Raw genomic sequence first — 20,051 nt, forward strand, 5'->3', positions numbered from 1 at the left:
GACTGGAGTAGAAGTTGAGTACGTATCAATACATCTCAATTCTTCACCTACATTTGGTCCTCTTGGACCTCCCCATAGCCACAACTTGCTGCAGACATGCCCCAGTCTGAAGGCACTGAGGGACCAAAACTCTGAAAAATGCTGAAGTCCTTCACAAAGATCAGTTTAGCAGTAGCCCTTAAATGCTGGATTTATGTAAATACATTTTAAACCTAAGGTAAGCCCCAAAGCAGCAAGTTGACTATATACTTCAGTCTGGAATTTATGCAACACTTTCCTCAATAACAGAAAATACCTGAAAACTGTTCTTTAATCAGCTGAGTCTTGTGTCTGAGCAGTAAGGAAGACACCTGGCATGGCTTGAGGGGGAGCAGCAGCTAATCCACAAAACCATTTCCCACCTCTGCCTAATAGTGTTGGTGAATTTTGTACAGTATCCTACCAAGAGGTACTGCCATTACTTGTGAGCAGTCAGCAGGTAGACCTAATAATAAACATTCAAACTTTGCAGCTCTGAGTGAGTCTTCATTGGAAATTGAGAGGTTTCACAGAGATCCTGGCAGGCAAAGCTTCCACCAACCTACAGGGTGCAAGGCAAGAATTTAACTTTTCTAGATGAGGCAAGATGGAACTTTCATTAACCAGGAAGAATAAGTACAATCATTTCTATAGGAATGACAAAAAGATGAAACAGAAGAAGCTGTGCCCTGGCTAAAGAGAGAGCCTGACAGCCCTCTCAGATGCCAGCCAACAGTTTCTAACAAACAGCAGAACTGTCTGGAACTGATTAATCTCAATAGAGGAAAAATAAGATACAAAGTAGCAGGCAATCTTTAAACCATATCTATATCAATGTAATATGCAAACTATTGCACATAGTATGAAGTGTGTTATGTTTTTTGTTAATGCTTATCTATCAAAGACCTTTTTCTCCTCTGTCAGATAAGTGGTGAACTTTGGAAATAAACACATTGAAAAGGACCATCATGAACTTGATAACAGCAAGTCCACAGACAGATAGATCCAGTGTGCCAGGGAGCAAGTATCTGTACAGCATGCCATGAACTGATGGCAAAGGACCAAAGGAACAAGTCAATGTGGTGATGCACTATCAGCAAAATGCTGAAGGGCAATGACAATCACTGGTGCAGTGTTGGCATGTGCAGAGTACAGCCTAACTCCACCTGACTCAACTAAAAACATCATAGTTAAAGGCAGAGCAGTATCAGCTGAAAACAAATTAGGATGTGCAAAATACAACACAGGACAGAGACATCTGAGCCCATCTAAACGAGATGAGGTCCCAGAACTCGTAGAGGTGTATTTGCACAGCACTTCATTCAGGCTGCTTCTCCAGCAGACCACACACTAACAAGAAAGTAGTCTGATACAGAAGAACCATACAGATACACAGTCCATTTGCACAAATTTCTGTATGTCATATAGGGTATCTGAAAGTGAGAAACAACAATTTTGCAAGATTAAATTGTTTAGATAATCAAGAACTGTTTCAGGATGAGTGGCCACTACCAACTACTTTGTGCTTAAAACAACATTTGACTTGCACTATAATCTTTGAATTTTCACGTGTTTATAATGTAAAATTTATTTTATCACTTTATTATTTACATCCCTTAGGACTGAAACATTCTTGCTTCATTCATCCACATGATAAATATCCTTGGACTACCTGAGGCAAATCACATTAGACATTTGGATTACTTAATAGAGGTAAGGAGAGGAAAAATATCTCTGTGGCTGATGTAATTTTGTTTTGTATCCAAAGATATTTTTAGAATATAGAAGGAAAAATGCCAGACAGGAAAAGACTTGTATACAAACCCCAAATAAAATACCAGAAATAGAGCCAATGTATGTAAAACCAAACAGCTTAGGAGGGCCAGATAAACCTTTAAACTGTTCTATTTCAGACCGTCCTAGCATTGTCAAGAAGGCAGCAAGACATAGGTATATAAATTTTAAATGACAAAGAACAAACAACATTTGACACTGGTTTATCTTCTGTTGCCACCCTTTTAGCATTTGATAACCCTGGTGTTGAAAGAAAGCAATGTTAGAGATCTACTTGAATGAGCAATAGCAAGAGAGAGAGAATACAGAACTGGACCATTGCTGTGACTGCTGAGAAACTGGGTAGGTCTTCTACTAGAATGGCACACAGAATAACAAAGAAACCATGCATGCTACTGGAGAAACACACTTATCACAAAAATAACCAAATTACAGTAAAAGCAAGCTGGAGAGAAAGAACAGTGACAATGCATGAGGAGAAAGAAGTACAATGTATTACTCCAGGCTCTATGGGAATCAGTCCTCAAGAAAGAGAAAATGCTGATGGACATTTCAGATATGTGCTGTGCTAGGAAGACTCGAGAGTCAAGATCAAAGGTTATGGAACTAACAGGGACTGCAAGAGACATTCCTCCATGCAAGTAAGAAAATATGACAGAGCAGGCAGAAAATTATTAACAATTTCTATCAATAACTCAGTGGTGATTAGAACTTTACTGCAACTTATGGTGCAGAGATATTGAGGAATATTCCTATGCTGTTGTCAATGTAAACTGCAAGTATATAGCTGTGCAATTCTGCTGGCATTTAAATCAAACTAAGGAAATGAGAGCCACCATATGTAGAATCTGTCTCCTAACAACTGAAAAAGCTGAGACTTAGTTGGAGAGCAAGAAAGGCTGTAGTAAATGGCTAGGAGGAATTGCATGCTAGAGCTCTCTATTTCCATGAAGATGGAGTGAAGAGTCTCTTCCCAAGTATAAGACCAACAGAGTAGAAGTAGGGCACAGTCTGGAGAAATAGGCTACTTTCAGATAGGTTGTGAAAGGCTAATTCCCAAAGTGCTTCAGGCACATCTTGTGTCACCCTCTACAACTTCCTGAAAGGTGGCTGCAGTCAGGTGGGGACTCTCCAGGCAGCAATTGAGAGAAGATGACACAGTCTTAAGCTGCTCCAAGGGAAATAAATATAGGCTGGATATTAGGAGAAGGTTAAAGAGCGATAAAGTACTGGAATTGTCTGCCTGGGGAGGTGGTGGAGCCACCATCCCTGGATGTGTTTAAAAAAAGACTGAATGTGGCACTCAGTGCCATGGTTTAGTTGAGGTTATGGCATGGGTTGGACTCAGCCTTAAAGGTCTCTTCCAGCCTAGTGATTCTTCAGCATCAGTATTCATGTGACCCACTACATACTTTTGATAATTATTCATTATTTAAAACGATGTTTCTGAATTCCGATTTGAACCATGGTTTCTTACCAGCTAGAGTGACACGTGTTTATTTTTTCATTGACGCTACATTCTTGGCCAAGATTCAAACAAGAATGCAAAGAGGTGGTTAACAGAAATGAATTTTACTTTGCAAAAAAGGGACAGAGAGAAGTAGAAGAAGGGGTGAGAACACCCACTCTGCCAGTTCCTGAGTCTCCTATGAGATCTGACAACTTGTTGAAGTGTGACCAGTTCCTAGCACTGAAACAACAAGGTGCTTCAGGCACCAAATGATGCTTGAAGGCTCTTCAAGCCTCCATCTCTTCTGCCTGCCCTCCCTTCTGCCCACTCTCCTCTTGGACAGACCTGTCAGGGATGGTGGTAGAGCCCTGAAATTCCTGGGCTTTCCTCACCCTGCCCCCAGTTTGTCCCATCAGCATCCACCAGAACTGTGATTGATTACAGATAAATTCTGCAAGGCCTAGTCCTATATAAGGGGAGGAAAAAACCCTCACAATGATTCACAGCAAAAGATAAAACAGCAGTATAATTATGCTAAGTAATCTAAAAACCCAAAAAGACAGGAATTCTTAAGGCTCTGTTTTAAAGCTTACAAACCACTAAGTAATGCTAACTACAAAGTGTCTGCAGTGTGGATGAAATTTGGAGTACACAATGAGCTAAGTCATATTTTAATAAATCATAGCTTTGTATCTAGCTTTTGTACTTGGAAAAGACACAAGATTTCCCACACATTTCTGGAATACTATGCTGGAACATTAAAAAACAGAAATGAAAAAATAATCTTTTCAGTGAGCTACTATTTACTGTGGAGTATTTGTTACTCAGCAGTCACTGTATTCTCCACCATTCATGTGTGCAGATGAGGTTTCACACACTTGAATCAGAATGGGCTGATGCAGAATTAAACTCAGCCACAGGAATGCCAATGCTTCAATGGTAACTGTGTCCACTAATGGAAAGCTCTTAGACCAGAGATGTAATGTATACACACAAACACAGGGATGCCATCCTAACTTGCTGCTCTGATGGACATCCACCCAGTCAAGAGCTTTCTGCTGCACCCCAGTTTCAGCTACCCAGCAAACACAACAGTGAGGAAGGCTGATGCCAGGCTGATGCTATCCTGCCACCTCCCAGATCCTGTCAGTCTGAAACGTTTTCCAGAACACTTTCCAGATTGACAGGAACAATTTTCCCTAAGGTTATGATGAAATACAAACATGATGAAATGTAGGCAGGGCACTCTGTTCTTCAGTCTAGAATTCACAGAATTGTGCCTAACAAAGATAAACAGAAGGTAATCCTGATAAAGCAGCAATTTGCACATGATTAATAAGTAAAATGGTTGCACCAGCAGGACCTTACAAAACAAACCTCTTTAATTTGGTGACAGTTTACAAACCAGTACACACATTCTAAATGTATATTAGAGCCAGGGACAGACAAAAAACCCAAGTGAATGTGTGATGTATTTAGGCCACAAATAAAAGAACTATTAAAACACTAACAGGTAGATTAGTGCAAAAAAAAGAGAAAAGCCTGGACCATGTAAGGCAATGCACACAAAAGCCCTAAAACTCCAGCAGATCTGTTGAAAATCTTGTCCTGAAATGTACAAACTTCAACTTAAGAAATTCTTAATATCTCAGATATTCATTGAAGACTCTGTATGCCCAAAGAACAAATACACTGGGCAAAAAACCAATTTGAGATCCTCAAGGACAGCCAAACAAACTGCTGTCCTTTATCAACCCCTTCAGCCACATTCACCCAGAAATCCCTACAAGGTTCAGTCTCAGTCCCTGTCCAAATACAAGACACTTATGAGTGACAGGCCACACTTCTGACTGTACAAAATACACTCTGACACAGCTGAATTGTCCTCCAGAGTACACTTCAGAATCCTCAGCCACAGTCAAGGTGTAGCACTTTTTCAGAAGAGCTTTCTCTGTCCCTCCTTGTTGGCCCATTTACCCAGACACTGCTCTGTCCCTGGGGAAGGGAAGCACAGAGCTCACAGAGAGCCACAGGGCTGAGCTAAGGCAGGGTCCCTTGGGTGCTGCAAGGACACCATTCCTGTTGGAGATCCTACTAGGATGGACTGCATATGCCAATTCCTACACTGCACATCCCCAGTCCTACAGCTTCGATCACAGAGGGATGCCAAGACATTGGGTGAATTCTGATTAAAACTTTTTAAAATGTTTCATAGAAGAACGTCTGCGGGACAAACTCTTCCAGCACTGCAAAGTTAGGGGAAGCAGCTAACAAAGAAACACATTTATGGAATGAAATCCCAGCAGATGTGATGCAATCCCCTCAACCAGCACCTTGGCAAACTTGCCTGAATGCAACAGGAGTCTGTTTGCTTTCACAGGATAAAGGGAATGTAAGTAAAGGGCTGTAAGCAAGTCAGCCACAGACGCTGATCTGAATAGGGGCTGGGATCACACAGAGGAAGGAAGTGGCTGAAACTCAACATTTTCTTCAAGAAAAAAACTCAGATTAGCTCTTGTTCTGAGTAAACCAGTCTTAAGAATGTTCTGCACAATGGGTGCTCTGAAATAATGTTTTGAAAAACATTTAATAAAGTATTTTGCTCCAAACTCCTGAATAAAAGTCTTGAGTGAAACAGAAAAATGACAATGCCTAGCAATAAATTATACAGATATTTGGAAAAATCATAGAGCGGTGTTCTTTGCTAGCTTCACCTGCAGCAAGGAAAATCTACTGGTTAGTTCAGTATATTCCATTCATCTTAATATCTTGTACTTTTCAAACAAGGCTACAAATTGTTATCACAAATACTTCTTTTGCCCATGGGAAGAAATGAACTACAGGAAGTAAAGAGTCAGTGTTTGACTTTGCTTTTGCAAAACAACATAGTTCGAGGTCTCTAAGGAGATATTCTAGAACCAATTGCATAAGAGTATATACTGAGAGTCCAACAGCATGTCAGGGTACAAAGAAAGGACAACACAGCCAAGCTTCCATTAGTGAAATGAGCACAATATTATTAAAAAGGCAATCTGCAGTTACTGTTGGATTGGACTGTGGTCTTGCACTGTCAAAGTTAAGTTTTGGTTACTTTGACACTTAAGAATCAAACCACTCTCACTTGTTTTGATCCTTGGTTTTAAAAGAAATCAGATTTGAGATACACTAGGTCTATTTCAAATTTCTTTCAGACTGCAGTCTGCTCCCACGATCCCAATTATCAAGGACTTCAGCCATTTGAGGAACACAGGCTCCTACACAAGTGTATGTGAGCCCTTTCCAATGACTAATGATGCTGCACCACCAATGAGAAAAGATCTCTTATAAATACACTTCACACACCTAAGGTTGTGCTTACCACCTTTTAACTTGGATGTACACATCACAGATTAGAAATATGAGAAGAAGGGTCAAAATTCATGTAACCAGGCAAGAGGCACCACCTTCAGCAAGACACATACCTTTGTGGTATATAAAACATGTGTTGTGGAGGGGGCTTGTAGAGAACTCCTTCATACACAGGCCACAAACCACTTAAAATTCTGAAGAGAGAACTCTTTCCACAGCCATTGGGTCCAGTGATTAAAAGATTCATCCCCTCCTCGACCTGCAAAGGGGATGAAAATGCAAAGATATTACTACACAGTAATACACAAGAGATTCCAAGACCCCTAAGAGGGATTACATAAGCATTTATATAAAATTATCAACCAATTTCATTGATTAGCTGCATGTATTCTGGAAACAGTAGCATTAGATAAAATATGTGGGCTAAGATAATGAAAATAATCTCCTTTATATCAGAGTATCTCTATAAATTAATGTTTACAGTAGTATATGGTAGTAATATTTATAGTCATATATCATATTCTTATGTACATATAATGTAATATGTGATATGATTACATTACAGCATCAACACATCACAGTCAGAATCAATTGTTCTAATGCAGATTGGGTCCAAAGGTGTTACCAGTGTTTCAAACAGTGTTGTGCCTATCTGTGATATTAACTGCAGGTACAGGAGGTCAGTCAAGTGATTTGGAAAATTTATTTCACATTGCCATTTCCCACTTAATTGCCTCTGTTAACTTGGCTATGATGACAAATGATTTTTTTTACTCATTTGACTATTACCCTGTGTATATGAGTGCATCTTTGTGCATAATCACAATGTAATTATCTATGTTTTACAGAAATATACTGACTTCTGTATTTTCTTTGTTTCTGTCTCTTGAGACGAGTAAATAGAAATTGATCTGCTTGATCATAAGGTTGTAATTTTACAATTCTGAAATTCCTACACTGAAATTGTTGCAAGTTTTGCCATAGCTAGGACCATTTTCTCCTAGTTTCTAATTCAGAGGAAAAGGAAAATCCTGCTTTAGCTAAATTAAAAGATGTGCTGGAATTGTTAAATTTGTTTCTAATAACTTCAACTCTTTTTAAAAAGAACAGCACCTGCACTGGAACATCACATCAGGATACATTCAGTAAAGGTCACTCATTAAAATTGAAAGCAGGTACCAAGAGGTGTCTGGAACAGCTTTTTAAAAGCAATACAATTTTCTGCTGAGTAAATGCTTCCCAACTGGACTGGGGAATGAACTATGCTGTCAGGTATTAGTCAGTACTGCTCTTTGTGGTGATCAGGAAAAACTACAGGTTTCATTTTTTCACTGTTGCTGTGGCCTCAGACTTTTAAAGGAGCCTTTGTGAGTAAAGCACCCCAATTTGACTGAATTTAACTAAAGGTGGATGCATACTATCATATACATCTTTGAAAACCTCAGGTCAGTTTTTCACCTGGCATCAGCAACAGAAATCCTCCCTGTTCTTTCTCTGAGCAGGAAAAACTCCACATGTCTGCCTCCATTGAGCTACTATGCCTACCTTTCTGGACTTCCCCTTTTATCCATATGCTCCTCCAAGTACTTAACATAAGGTATATGAATTCTGTGCTGTTTATGTTAATGTGATGGCAACAATCAGAAGATTCTTGCATATCATCTTACTTTGAAGTTTAGTCTGGAAACCACCACATCGCCGTTCGGAGTAATTATAGGAACATTTTCACAAATAATTCCTTGATCAACATCAATTACTTTCCCTAGGAAGAAAAAAACCCAAAAATTAGAGTTTGTGAAACCCTCCATTAAGCAATCACTTGTGACAGTTTCTGTGCACAACTGAGTATATTCTGAAGTAAGGACTGGTGTTTGAGACAGCTTCTCTATGTGCTTCAGGTTCTCCTATTGGAAAATCTGGATAATAAATCTTAGCTAGTCCAAAAGACACTGTCAACAGCAGCCAAGAATGTGCAATGAAACCCAAATTTGATCCTAAACACAATGCACATTAGGCATCCTAAATACGTGATGCACTATAAAGATGTGTTCATTCAAATTCTGCTTGTATTTTCTGTATTCTGCTTTAAACAGCTGTTTAATATCAAGCAGCAAAAAGTTCAAGGACAGCCTCAGACACAGGCAAACCTGTTAACCTTCTTTGAGGATTTAATTAGGAATCACTACCAGCTCTGAAAGTTGGAGCACCTTTCAGTCTCCTCCAGCAACAAGAGCAAAGGAGAAAACATTTAATGGCTTGTTTCCATCTCTTTTTGATGCCACAGACACTGTAAACGTGTCTTGTAAGTATTTGCAGAAACTCATAAAACATTTCAGTCAGGTAGACACACTTGGCATTTGGATTTCTGGCAAACTAAACATACCATCTCTATTGGACATTTGGATACTCTGCAATACAAGGACTTTGATATTAACGGCCCTGGAAAGAGTAAAAGAATGAAACTAACTTCTCAGACAGCTGTTAATGGTCTTACCAACAGAACCCAAACAGCTGGATTCCTAGAAAAATATTAGCAATTACCTTAATAGACAAGATGCAAAGGAAAGACACTTGTTGTATTAGAAAGCTGTTTATTTGTAACATAAACTAATCTGAACAAAGAAAAATGCAACAAAGACCAAGTTAGTTAGTTAATTGTAAAAGGCTCTGCTAGCATTTTCTTCGCTTAAGTTTAGTCTTACGTTCTTCCTTCAGAGGCTCTTTCTTCAATTGATTTCAACTTTGCCAAACCATAACAACCTGGGCAGAAATTTTTATGCCATATTTTAGTCCAAATGTTCTTTTTTCATAAAAGTATTTTACTTACAACAGTATGAGAGTATATGGGGAAAAAAGTGTTTTTTCTGTAAAAAGAAATTACTTTGATACAGTGGAGACACTGTAATTAAAATAAATCTATGATAAAATATAGTCAGCTAGTAAGAATTAAGTAAACTTAATTCTTACTTCCTAATCCTAATTTCACAGCATTTAATTGCAACTTTAACATGCTTTTAAAGTATATTTATGTGCAATCAGAAACACAATTTGACTGTATTTGTACAAGATGTACAAAGTTCTGTTTAATTTTTAAAATTCTGAATTATTAAATATGCTATAAGGCAATATTATTATCTGTAAAATATTATTATTATTTTCATATTTTCACACTTACTGGCAACAGTAAATGCAAGGCACAAAACAGACACTGCTTAGTTAAAGACTTATACTGGATGATTGAAAAGGCAATAAGTATTATGTGTTGAAAGAGCCATTGGGGAAGCAGAATATTAAGATTTTTCTCCTCTAACAATGCAGGCACACACAGGCATGTGAGCACGTGCACTTTTATCCACACACAATCCACTCTTCAGGGATTTCTGAAGCATTGCAACCAAAAGAAAGGAGGAAAACCAGTATTACAATAGCACTTGTCATAAAAAATGTGGAGCCTGTGGCCTAGATTCATCTGGCCTAAATTCTTCTTAAATCCTTGTGCACAAGGCTTGGTCTTGGCTAGCTGCCTCTGAGAGCTACAACTACACAAGAGCAAATGGTTGTCACCATGGCTCAGGAGGAATTCAGACTGGATGAAAAGCGACTGTAGGGGAATGAAATCTTGGGAAAAGGTTGCAGAGAAAAGAGGAGTGGGTTTAGACACAGCAGACCTAAAGGGAACATGAAGAGCACACTTGCATATCTCACCTGTATTTGGTTTTGGTTTTAAACAGTTATCTAAAAAGAGACCCCAGATTACATCATTGCTCCAGGAACTACAAATCTTTTCTCATGTACATGACAACATGCAACAGTTATAAAATGTGATTTATTTAAACATCAGCCAAGCACTACCAAGATCTATAAGATTAAGACATCAGCTATTTCCATACCTATCCACCATGCTGCATCACACTTGGTTATAATGAACCTTGTCAGAGGACCTTTGAGAAATATGAGCTGAAGGGCAGCACTGTTGAAATCACTGCAAGAAGTTATTTCACAGAGAGCCCTTTGGGGCCTATAACTCTACTGAGGCTTAACTTTTCAAAAGCTAAAGGAAGAGAACAAGGCTTTTCAACACCACAGAGGGCAGCAGCAGAAATGCTATGTTGGGAAAATGAGGAAAAACCCATTGCAAAAGCTGCCTTTGAGTACCTCAGAGAGAAGCTGGATGCAAGAGGCAGAGAGAGGTGGCACAATAAGGAATGGATGCACAGAGAAAATGCTCCAAGGAGGGTGGAGACAGAAAGACAGTGGCACCAGAAGACAGATGATGGGGTCAGGAGGGAGAAAGTATATATAATCAGATCATTTGGGAGGTGAGGAGAAGGGTAAAGTTATCATTTGCAGTTGAAGATTTCCACTAAATTATGAAAAAATGAGCACAGGCTGATCTTTCATCATGGAAAACATAGTATTTTTGGGAAAAAATACAGAACCAATCTGTCTTTTCTCCTCCTACCTCACACAAAATAATGTGATGGCTGAAAATGAAAATGTTAGTCTCAGCTTCCTGGAAAAAAATGAATGGTCTGAGGAAAACAGGCACTGTCAGTGTACCATCACCATCACATATAATAGTACAGCTGAAATGCCTTTTCATTGAAAGTTTTTACAGAAAACATTTGAGCCATTTTGTGTATTAGAAAAGCACACCATAAGGACAGAGTTATAAGGAAGCAGGGGGTTAAAATGAAAGGCAGCATGATCTCTGGGGCATTAAGGCTGAGAGGCTGATTAGCTACAGAAAAAAACCTCTGTTCACCTCCTGTCCCACTGCTCCATGCCTCCCCCACCACCCCTGGGAAATTCATACAAATATGAATTAATTACCTTTGATTTCTAAGGGCCCATCAATGTGTAACTCTGCCTTATCTTCACTCCTGCTGTTGTTTACAGACCCTTGAATAACAGCAGTTCTTTTGTAGATGCCTCTCCTCACCTCGTCAAAGACTGCAAACATGTTGTAGACACGAGCGGTGTAGCCTGCGAGCTCAGTGACCTGAGAAACAACAAACACCTCCTTTCAGTTTGCTTCACAAATTCTACAAATGAAATGTTTGGCCAAAGATCAGCATGAACAACAATGCTGATCATCACCCATTGATTTCCATTCCCTGAAATGCTGTGCTAACCCATATACCACCTGCAGCTCCTACCCATCAGCAGACAGGACAGCTGAGCTAAGCCCATGTAAGCCATGATAACTCCAAAAAATGAGGAGGCTGTAGAGACTGCTCATCTCTGTAGTCCTCCATGAACAGAGAACAGCTACTAACATATCTGAAAACAAAGAGGATGGTACACAAGAAAAAAACCAAAATTTCTGCATTTTCCAGAAAAAATAGAAGTCCAGAGAAGTGGGAAAAAAATGGCATCTGTAATTACTTATGTTTACTTGCTTGTATTCCTGAAATCTCCTGTGGGAGAAGTGTGCTTTTCTGTGTAAAAGAGGCAGCATCAGGGCACCCTAACCTACAATACAGTACAAACCAGAAATGAGTCTTCTGTCAACTGCATGCTAAATCTGACACCTTAGAACAGAACTGGGCATTTTTAAGATGGTGATGTCCCATAAAAGGGCTTTTTTTCTTCTTTTGGTTTTTTTGGTCCTTTGTTACCATTTTCACCTAGTGAAGACAGAAACACAATAGATCTCTGGACCTTGTAACTTCATATTCATGGGCTATATAAGAGCTCCCAAAGAACTGCCTCCATCTGCTGGTAGTAAAGAATTAAGCCAAAGCCTTTTGTTTTAAATGTATTATTAGATGGCTTTAAAAGGATACATTTTTATACAAAATGCAGAGAGGACAAGAAAATTAGATCAAGATTATAAAATCCTTGGCTTGCTGTGGTTAAATACACACACCCCATGACTGAGCTCACCCACCATGGTGTACATAATTCCAAGATTATTTGAAATAACTGGAAATAATTCCATAATTCTCCTGTAAATTTCACTATTTGTGCCAGACTCAGAAGTGAGTGCTAGCTCTGGCCACATGGCCATCATTTCACCAGGATGATGGAGAGAATCCTGCATCTGATAAATCAAACTCCTACCAGCTGTGCCCCAGGAGAACCATAACATGTAGTAAGCTTCTATACCATGATTGTAGAAACTTAATTTGTTCAAACACTAAATACCACCACCCAAACTATTGACTGCAAAGAAAAGTTGAGCCCACCTCATCTGCACAGTGAATTACACTGACTTGAAGGAGGCTGCCCTGGGGAAAGAGGTAGGCAAGAACTGGAAATGCACTACCCCTTGACATGGGTTGAAGTACACTGTGCTTTGGAAACTGCCTGAATCACAAAATGGAAATGACAATGTGGTTGAAGTACTGCAGTGTCTTTTGATGAGAAGCATAAATGTAAAATTAAGATGGAAATTCATAGAACTGCTCTTTTGTCTCATGCTGTCTGGATTAGTATCTTACCACATTATAGACAAAGTGAGTTTGTTCAGTTCTTCCTCTACTATTTTTGGGTACTTTTTTGCCAAAAAAATAAACTCATGTACGTTACATAAATGACTCAAATGCTGAAAACAAAACACATATAACATCAGTGTATGATTATCTGGCAGTATCTTGATACCAGATATCAAGCAGGGAACAGCTAAAAGAGAATAGGATAAAAATCACAGCCCACTAGAAGGACTTCTGAAAACAGCACAGACACTGGCTTTGTCAAAGTCTGTATCTGAAGGTGCCAAACCACCCCTCCTCTGACAATTTACAAAGCTGTAGCTGTTATGGCTGGATTCCAAATAACAGAATCCACAGTCTTTGATTAGCTGCCCAGCTAATGCATTCCTCCTCACACTGCACTGGGAAAAGGGGTTCCCACCAAAGGGATGAGCAAACACCAATTCAAACATGAAGAACAAACATTCAGAAGGAAATGTTGAGATTAATTTCTGACTCACTTTTCTTTGGCTTAACAACTGGCATTTAAAGAAATCCACAGGAGAGACAACAGATTAAAGCACAGCTCTACTGGAATTTGGGTAAAGACCTGAAACAACATCTCTGATCTTCTGGATTAACATTCTGTACTTCTAGAATACTTGTACTCCCAAAGTGAACTTTTTTCCTGCTAAAATTTCTCTATTTTGAAATATTACTTACAATTTAACAGGTTCACAAGATACTGAAAATAGTCTTACAGTTTAAGTGGCCCAGAAATAAGTATTCAACTCTCCTTGTTTTTCATACAGAAACAGGTTTCCCAGTGAGGGGGAGATACCCCATCTCTGGAAACATTCAAGGCCAGGCTGCATGGGACTCTGAGCAATCCAATAATAGTCAAAGACGTTCCTGCTCAAGGCATGGGGGAGGTTGGACTAGAAGACCTTTAAAGACTCTTACAATTTAACTATTATATGCTTTTGTGACAGTTCCAACAGAAGAGTCCCAGTACGCTGAAGGCAGACAGCCCAAATTCTGTGCTCCAAACAGAAGAGGAATTTGAACCTTTATCACTGACATTCCAGGAACATCTATTACTCTCTGATGACACCTGAACACAAGTATTAAAAATGACATCAACACATTGCACCATACAGGCAACTGTGCACTTTAGACTCTATGTGAACTTAACCCTAAAGATCAAACTACCAGTTCAAATATCTCCATTGATTTAGTTGCAATAGAATTGGCCTTTAAAAACTGCACTACTTTTTCAAAATATTTTATATTAAATGTAAATTGTTTTTCTTTTTTTCCTCTTCTGTTTCATGCATGCAGGATGTACAGTACCTCTTTGTATGAAGACATAATCCTTTCAATAGCATCTGCTCCAGAGATCAGCAAGTTTCGTGATGTAGTAAAAGCTTCTGTTCTTTCACTAACCATTGCCTGCTTCTGCCCATCTTCCAATTCTGAACGTAAAAAAAAAAAGTTTTGTTAAAATATTCTGCTGATAAATATCTCTACAAACTAAATTATTATTGCAATGTGAGCTATTATAGAGCAGGCTTTATCTTTTTTTAAGAAAAAGTTAACTCTATGAAGACAACCTTTCAAAAAGAACTAGTAAATGTAACTACCACAGCTTGGTCAAATAGAGTAAGTGGGAGCATATGGAATTCATCTTGTTAGGCAAAACATCCTTTTATCTATTTATCTACATGGATCATTGTCCTTTTAATCTATCATCCTACAACATAAATTTTTCAAAACATGAAAAAAGTAAAACCTAAGCAATGATCTGAAACAGATTTTGAACATAATTTTAACATCTTTGTGATTATTAATTTTCAACGTTATTTACCAACTTCATGTTGAAGGAACCATTCACATTTGTGTAAATCTGGCAACACTATTATATTTCTGTAAGAAAGCAATAAACTCTCATGGTATCAAAGGCATGGTTTCAATAGGATAACTCTCCCTCACAATGAAGTTTCTCTCTTCATCTGACCTCAGAACAAAGTTGTGAGGCTTTATTTATTTATGACACTGCATCCTGTTAACAAGAATATTCTTGCTCCAAAGAAAGGACTTGTCTCATAAGAATGTCAGCAGCATTAGGCAAGGAGGAAACAGCAGCAGAATTTATAGAAGATATGTGAAAACTAAGTATATTTAACATATTTACATACACCATTTTGCAACCATGGGTCCCATAGATTCAAGTTGCAAGGTTTGTTTCCTGAAGGAAACAAGATTTAAAAAGAAGTGCCTGACTATTCTGAGGCTAAATGTTGTTTCAGTGTTTATAACTGCAACTACAAATCACTGGTGTAGTAAACCAGTGGTGTAGCAAACCATTTTTAAAAACTTTCCACATAAAAGGTTTATAATTAAAGATTTAAAGGGTTTTCTGCATCACATAACTACATATGCATTGCTATAAATTGCTTACATCTTTTGCAGAATGGGATCTGGATTTTTTTTTCCTAAGTTTGCAAAGTTTTTTTAAGTTTTCTTTTTAAACTATACTGATGCTAGGAATCATGCTAGGCAGGGTAACAGGTGGATCCACTGTGGCAACTCCTGTACTAGCAACTGCTACCCATGTTTCCACAGTGCTGATGATCAAGAAAATCCAGGAGGAATTCCTTGCAGGTGCAATGCAACCATAAATTTCATGGGCTAAGTCAAGCAATGCAAGAGTAGAGCAAACAGCATTTTCTTACTCTCACTTCCCTGACAAATCAGCCTCTAGAAATCTGGTGTCTGAGAATCTACAGGTAGTACCAAAGCCAGATGTATCTTTCTGTGTTTTTTAGTTAAATCTAAATGTTATTCTGTTTTCATTTACACATCCATAAAGGATTCCTACATAACTAGATCACTGAAATACACTGCATTACAGTAAAATACACTGGAATAATTTAATATACTATTATTTAATTATATATTAATATATTATGAATTATATATTAATTATTTATTATTAGCTAATTACTATTACAGTGAAATACACTGGAATAATCATTTAATATAATAATAATTAAACAGTGTATTTCAGTGTTGAAATGAAATAATTGTTTCACTGTATTTCACTGAAATAATTAATGAAAAAACTTTTAAAAATTGCTACATCATAACTTTTCATATAAATATGCGTGTGTGTGTATATATATACACAGAGAACATCTATGTTATTTTTCCTGGGTTTAATTATGATGTTTTCTCACTTCAGCTCTACATCAACACACTGTTGTTGGAAGCCACTTGCTTAGACACAATGAGAGACATGCTTTTAAAAAATATATAGAACAGCTCTTGAAAATGAAAGATCACAAAATTCTTACTAATGTGGCTCTCACTTCAAAAAGTTATTTCCACTCCAAGAAGAATACATTTAGTGAATAGGGAGAATTCAGTAAATTCATTAGTAAAAGAGGGTTTGAAATGTGTTTACTTCTGACACAGCCAATTTTTGCTGATCTTGTTGGGATTATAGCACATGCAGCCTATGCTATATGGAACCACCACAATTAAACCATCTAGGAATCAGGTATGGTTTAAGTGCAGTAATGCAGCATTCCTCCTTCTTGTAAATGCAACATTTACTGATGGCTGCTTCCAGCACCCAGGCCAGCTCATCGAGCAAGAGTTTAAGGATCTCTACAAGCCACTGCATCAGTCAGATAAGGGATATTTAAAAAATTAAAATTATACAGAATTTATGAGCAGGCCCAAAAGACAAACTCTTCTATAATATAACCCACCAATATAATTTTTCTTGAACTTTTTGTCCAAAACATTTTTCATATGGCTGGCCTCCTGTGTTAGCAAATGTCAGATTTTAACAGACTGTTGCATACAGAACCTAACATTTCCATTTTCCTTTTCCTTTGTTTAATTGATAGTCACACTTATTTTATAAACAAAAATAAATATTCCCTGTGTCTAGAGAAATCAAAGTCCTGCTTCAAAAAATAGTTACTCTCCATAAACTGAGACACATTTGGAATGTGAATTGTTTAATACAAAAAGAATAAGAAATGTTATCAAAGAGAAATCTTGTCTTTGCCACCTAAATTCTTCACTGAAAAATATAACACGATTTTACAATTTCAGTCAGAAATATCACTGTCAAAGATACTGTTCTTCTTACTGTTCTTTTTCTTATGACTGAAGAATTATTGTTTTACTTTTTCTTTCTCTTCCCTGAAGAAGTGTACAAAATTTTTGACTTTACACCAGTAGTTTCAAGTCTCACCATGGTACCAGTTTTGTACATTTCCCTGACTCTTTTTATTTATCCTAACACAAAAATCTACCTCCTTCAGATGTGAACAAACTTGTGTGTGATCTGCAAAAAGCACTGTTATCCCAAGCAGGCCATGGTAATTTCAGGTGTGCTTGATTCTTTGAATACCTGCAATACCTCAGAGTGATGCCAGTATTATGTTTGTGAACCACCATTATGGTAAGCCCCAGGACTCAAAAATAAACTCCATGTTTTAATAGTTTAGGATGCTGGTAGCAAATATAATTCTGCTTTACAATGTGAGCCACTGCTGCATCTTTGTTAAATACATTTCAAATGTGGGAGAGAACAAAGGAACAAACATGAGTAACAGGAATGTTATTTAGTTTAGCATGAGTACAAGTCCTTTTTTATTCATGCTCTAATACCAGGGAGATATTTACAACATGTGGTTAAATGCTCCTTTTCTTGATTGTACTCAGTCCCATCTTAGCAGAAAGTGCCTTATCACTTTTTCTGTTGTGCTGATAACCTTCACTGTGAGGTGAAATGCCTTTGTACGGCCTCTTGGGTTTGGAACAAGACATCCTGATATTTCTGAAGCTGTTCCCAGGATGCCAGCCAGGGTGCTGCTGTAGTGCCCTGCTAAGGCCCGTGATGGGCAGCAGCTCAGGGAGCTGAGCACCCAGCCCTGCTCTGGCACAACTTTCCAGTGAGACAGCTAAACCACGTGGGCACTGCACAAAGCCACGCCACAGCTCACACCAAGCTTGTCCACTTGGACAGTCCTCATCCGGAATGTAACTTCCATGAAAGAAACAGAATCATTACACAGAAAAGAATTCACTCATTCCTAATTCAAAGTACACAATTTAGAACTGATCCTTCTGAAGACTATGTACGATTCATGTTCTAGAAATCCTATGAAATTCATAAATATATTAAGTTCTAGTTGTGCATGAGGAAGCCTGTTAAACTAAATTAACCAATACTTTTCTTTTTGCTCTCTCTTGTTTTCTCTTTTTTTTTATTTTTAATAGTGCCTGCAGTAACAACACTATTTGAGTCTCATTTCACTTCCAGGAAAATTGTGATAGGACATCAAAAATGATACCATCCTAGCATGGAATCTGAATTTTACCTTCTCTTCTCCCAGGGAGTCAGGGAAAATGAACTGTTTCCAACAGGTCAACAATAAGAGAAAAATTACCTGTAATTATCTGTAATTATACTATGGTTTATGGAAGGAGAAGATAAGCACTCTATTAAAGTTCATAGTATCATTTTGCAAAGGGAGATACTGTAAAAATCAGCTTGCCATTCCAACAGCGACTAATGAAAAGGTAGACTGCAATAATCATTACAATCTCGGTGATAACAGGATTCTCTAAGTCCTGACTTAATATTATTTATCACACACTCCAATTAGGATCATTTGCTCAGCTGACTTGCTATGCTTGCAAGTTATATGTAAGACACAGATGTTGTAAGAAAGTCTGTGAAAAATAAACCAATGTGAACAGCACTCAAGGGAACTACAGTCTTTTGAGGACATAACTTTAAAGAAACATTTAGAAATCAGATGTTAAAAGAGATGTTATTACCACCATCTGCAAATCCCGTTGCGGTGATGATGGGCACAGCGACCATGATCATACCACAGCTACTCCAGACATACTTCATCAGGAACTGCTCTATCATGATGTACCATAAACGTTTGGACAAAATGAGATTCATTTGATCTGTCAAATCCTTGTAGCTTTTTTGCAGTTGTTTCAATTCTACCTACGGTTAAAATAATAAAATCATTTATACCATGAAACAAAGATGGACATGTAGTACAAGATACGTTCTCATGTGTAGAAGAAAGAATCAGTTCCCAGAGTTGTCACTTCTGAATCACAACTGCCATGTGGTACTTCACACTCACTGTGCTGCAGTCTCACAGCAAAAGTGCACAGCTTTATGGAAGCCAGTGGACCTGGTTCTTATTTACACCATTGTCCCGCGACAGAACACTGGCAGGTTTTCAACTCTTTTAAATTTAAGATCTCTAATTCATACAGGAACACCATAGCAGTCACAACAGTTTGTTCTAACAACCAAAATAAGATTGATTTCACGTCCTTTTAATAAAGTTGCAGCTGTAGAGTTTCACAGCAACTGAAAATTATATTGGAAAGCATTTGGGAATCAATTATCTTCAGTGACTTAAAGCTGCAGAGTTGATTCCTGAAATGCTGCTTGTTTCTGCAAGCAGTCTGGGGAAAGAGAGAATTATCCCAGGAGGTTTAACAAGTCAAAGACAGTTGCAAGTCAATATGTATTCAGTTCAAGCCCGTGTATGTGGGAATTGAGAAAATGTATAATTTAGCTGCACTTAAAACACTATTACCAGCAGCTTTTGAGAACGGTTGTGTCTACAAAAATAAACCATTAATGTTATATAATCATTGCTTGAACTGAAAGAGTAATACTGCAGGCTGGTTTCCTTTCATTTTCACTTGCATGAAACAACTTTTTTACCCAATTGTGTTTGAAAGGTATTACAGCCAAAATTTACTTCTAAAAAAATATGAAGAGTCCCTTAATAAGGTGGCTTTAAAACAAGCTACTAGTTTATGTAACTGTGATTGCAGAAGTACTGTACTTATGCTATTTTAAGACTGGTGACTACATCTTTGCTTGGCTATGTGAAAGAGTGTCAAAGGTTGTAGTGCGCTCTCAGAGTTTCTCCCTAGACTTTATGGTGTGCCATGGTTGC

General features: G+C 37.9%; 1 protein-coding gene across 2 annotated transcripts in view; it reads right to left on the reverse strand.

The window, feature by feature from the left end:
* The window catches only part of ABCD2 (ATP binding cassette subfamily D member 2), a 43,007-nt gene that overhangs the window by 21,196 nt on the left and 1,760 nt on the right, over positions 1 to 20,051 (reverse strand). Inside the window, exons 2-6 of one of the 2 annotated variants that reach the window (XM_064702817.1) lie at positions 18,895 to 19,072; positions 14,380 to 14,501; positions 11,444 to 11,612; positions 8,278 to 8,372; positions 6,724 to 6,869 (exon numbers count right to left, since the gene is read on the reverse strand). In XM_064702817.1, the coding sequence (XP_064558887.1) occupies positions 6,724 to 6,869; positions 8,278 to 8,372; positions 11,444 to 11,612; positions 14,380 to 14,501; positions 18,895 to 19,072 (710 nt within the window). Of the gene's footprint in view, positions 1 to 6,723; positions 6,870 to 8,277; positions 8,373 to 11,443; positions 11,613 to 14,379; positions 14,502 to 18,891; positions 19,073 to 20,051 lie in introns of both variants that reach the window. The other variant, XM_064702815.1, reaches the window with a different exon arrangement.

This window comes from Zonotrichia leucophrys, chromosome 1A (assembly GCF_028769735.1).
Source record: "Zonotrichia leucophrys gambelii isolate GWCS_2022_RI chromosome 1A, RI_Zleu_2.0, whole genome shotgun sequence".
In the NCBI taxonomy this organism is placed as follows: Eukaryota; Metazoa; Chordata; class Aves; order Passeriformes; family Passerellidae; genus Zonotrichia; species Zonotrichia leucophrys.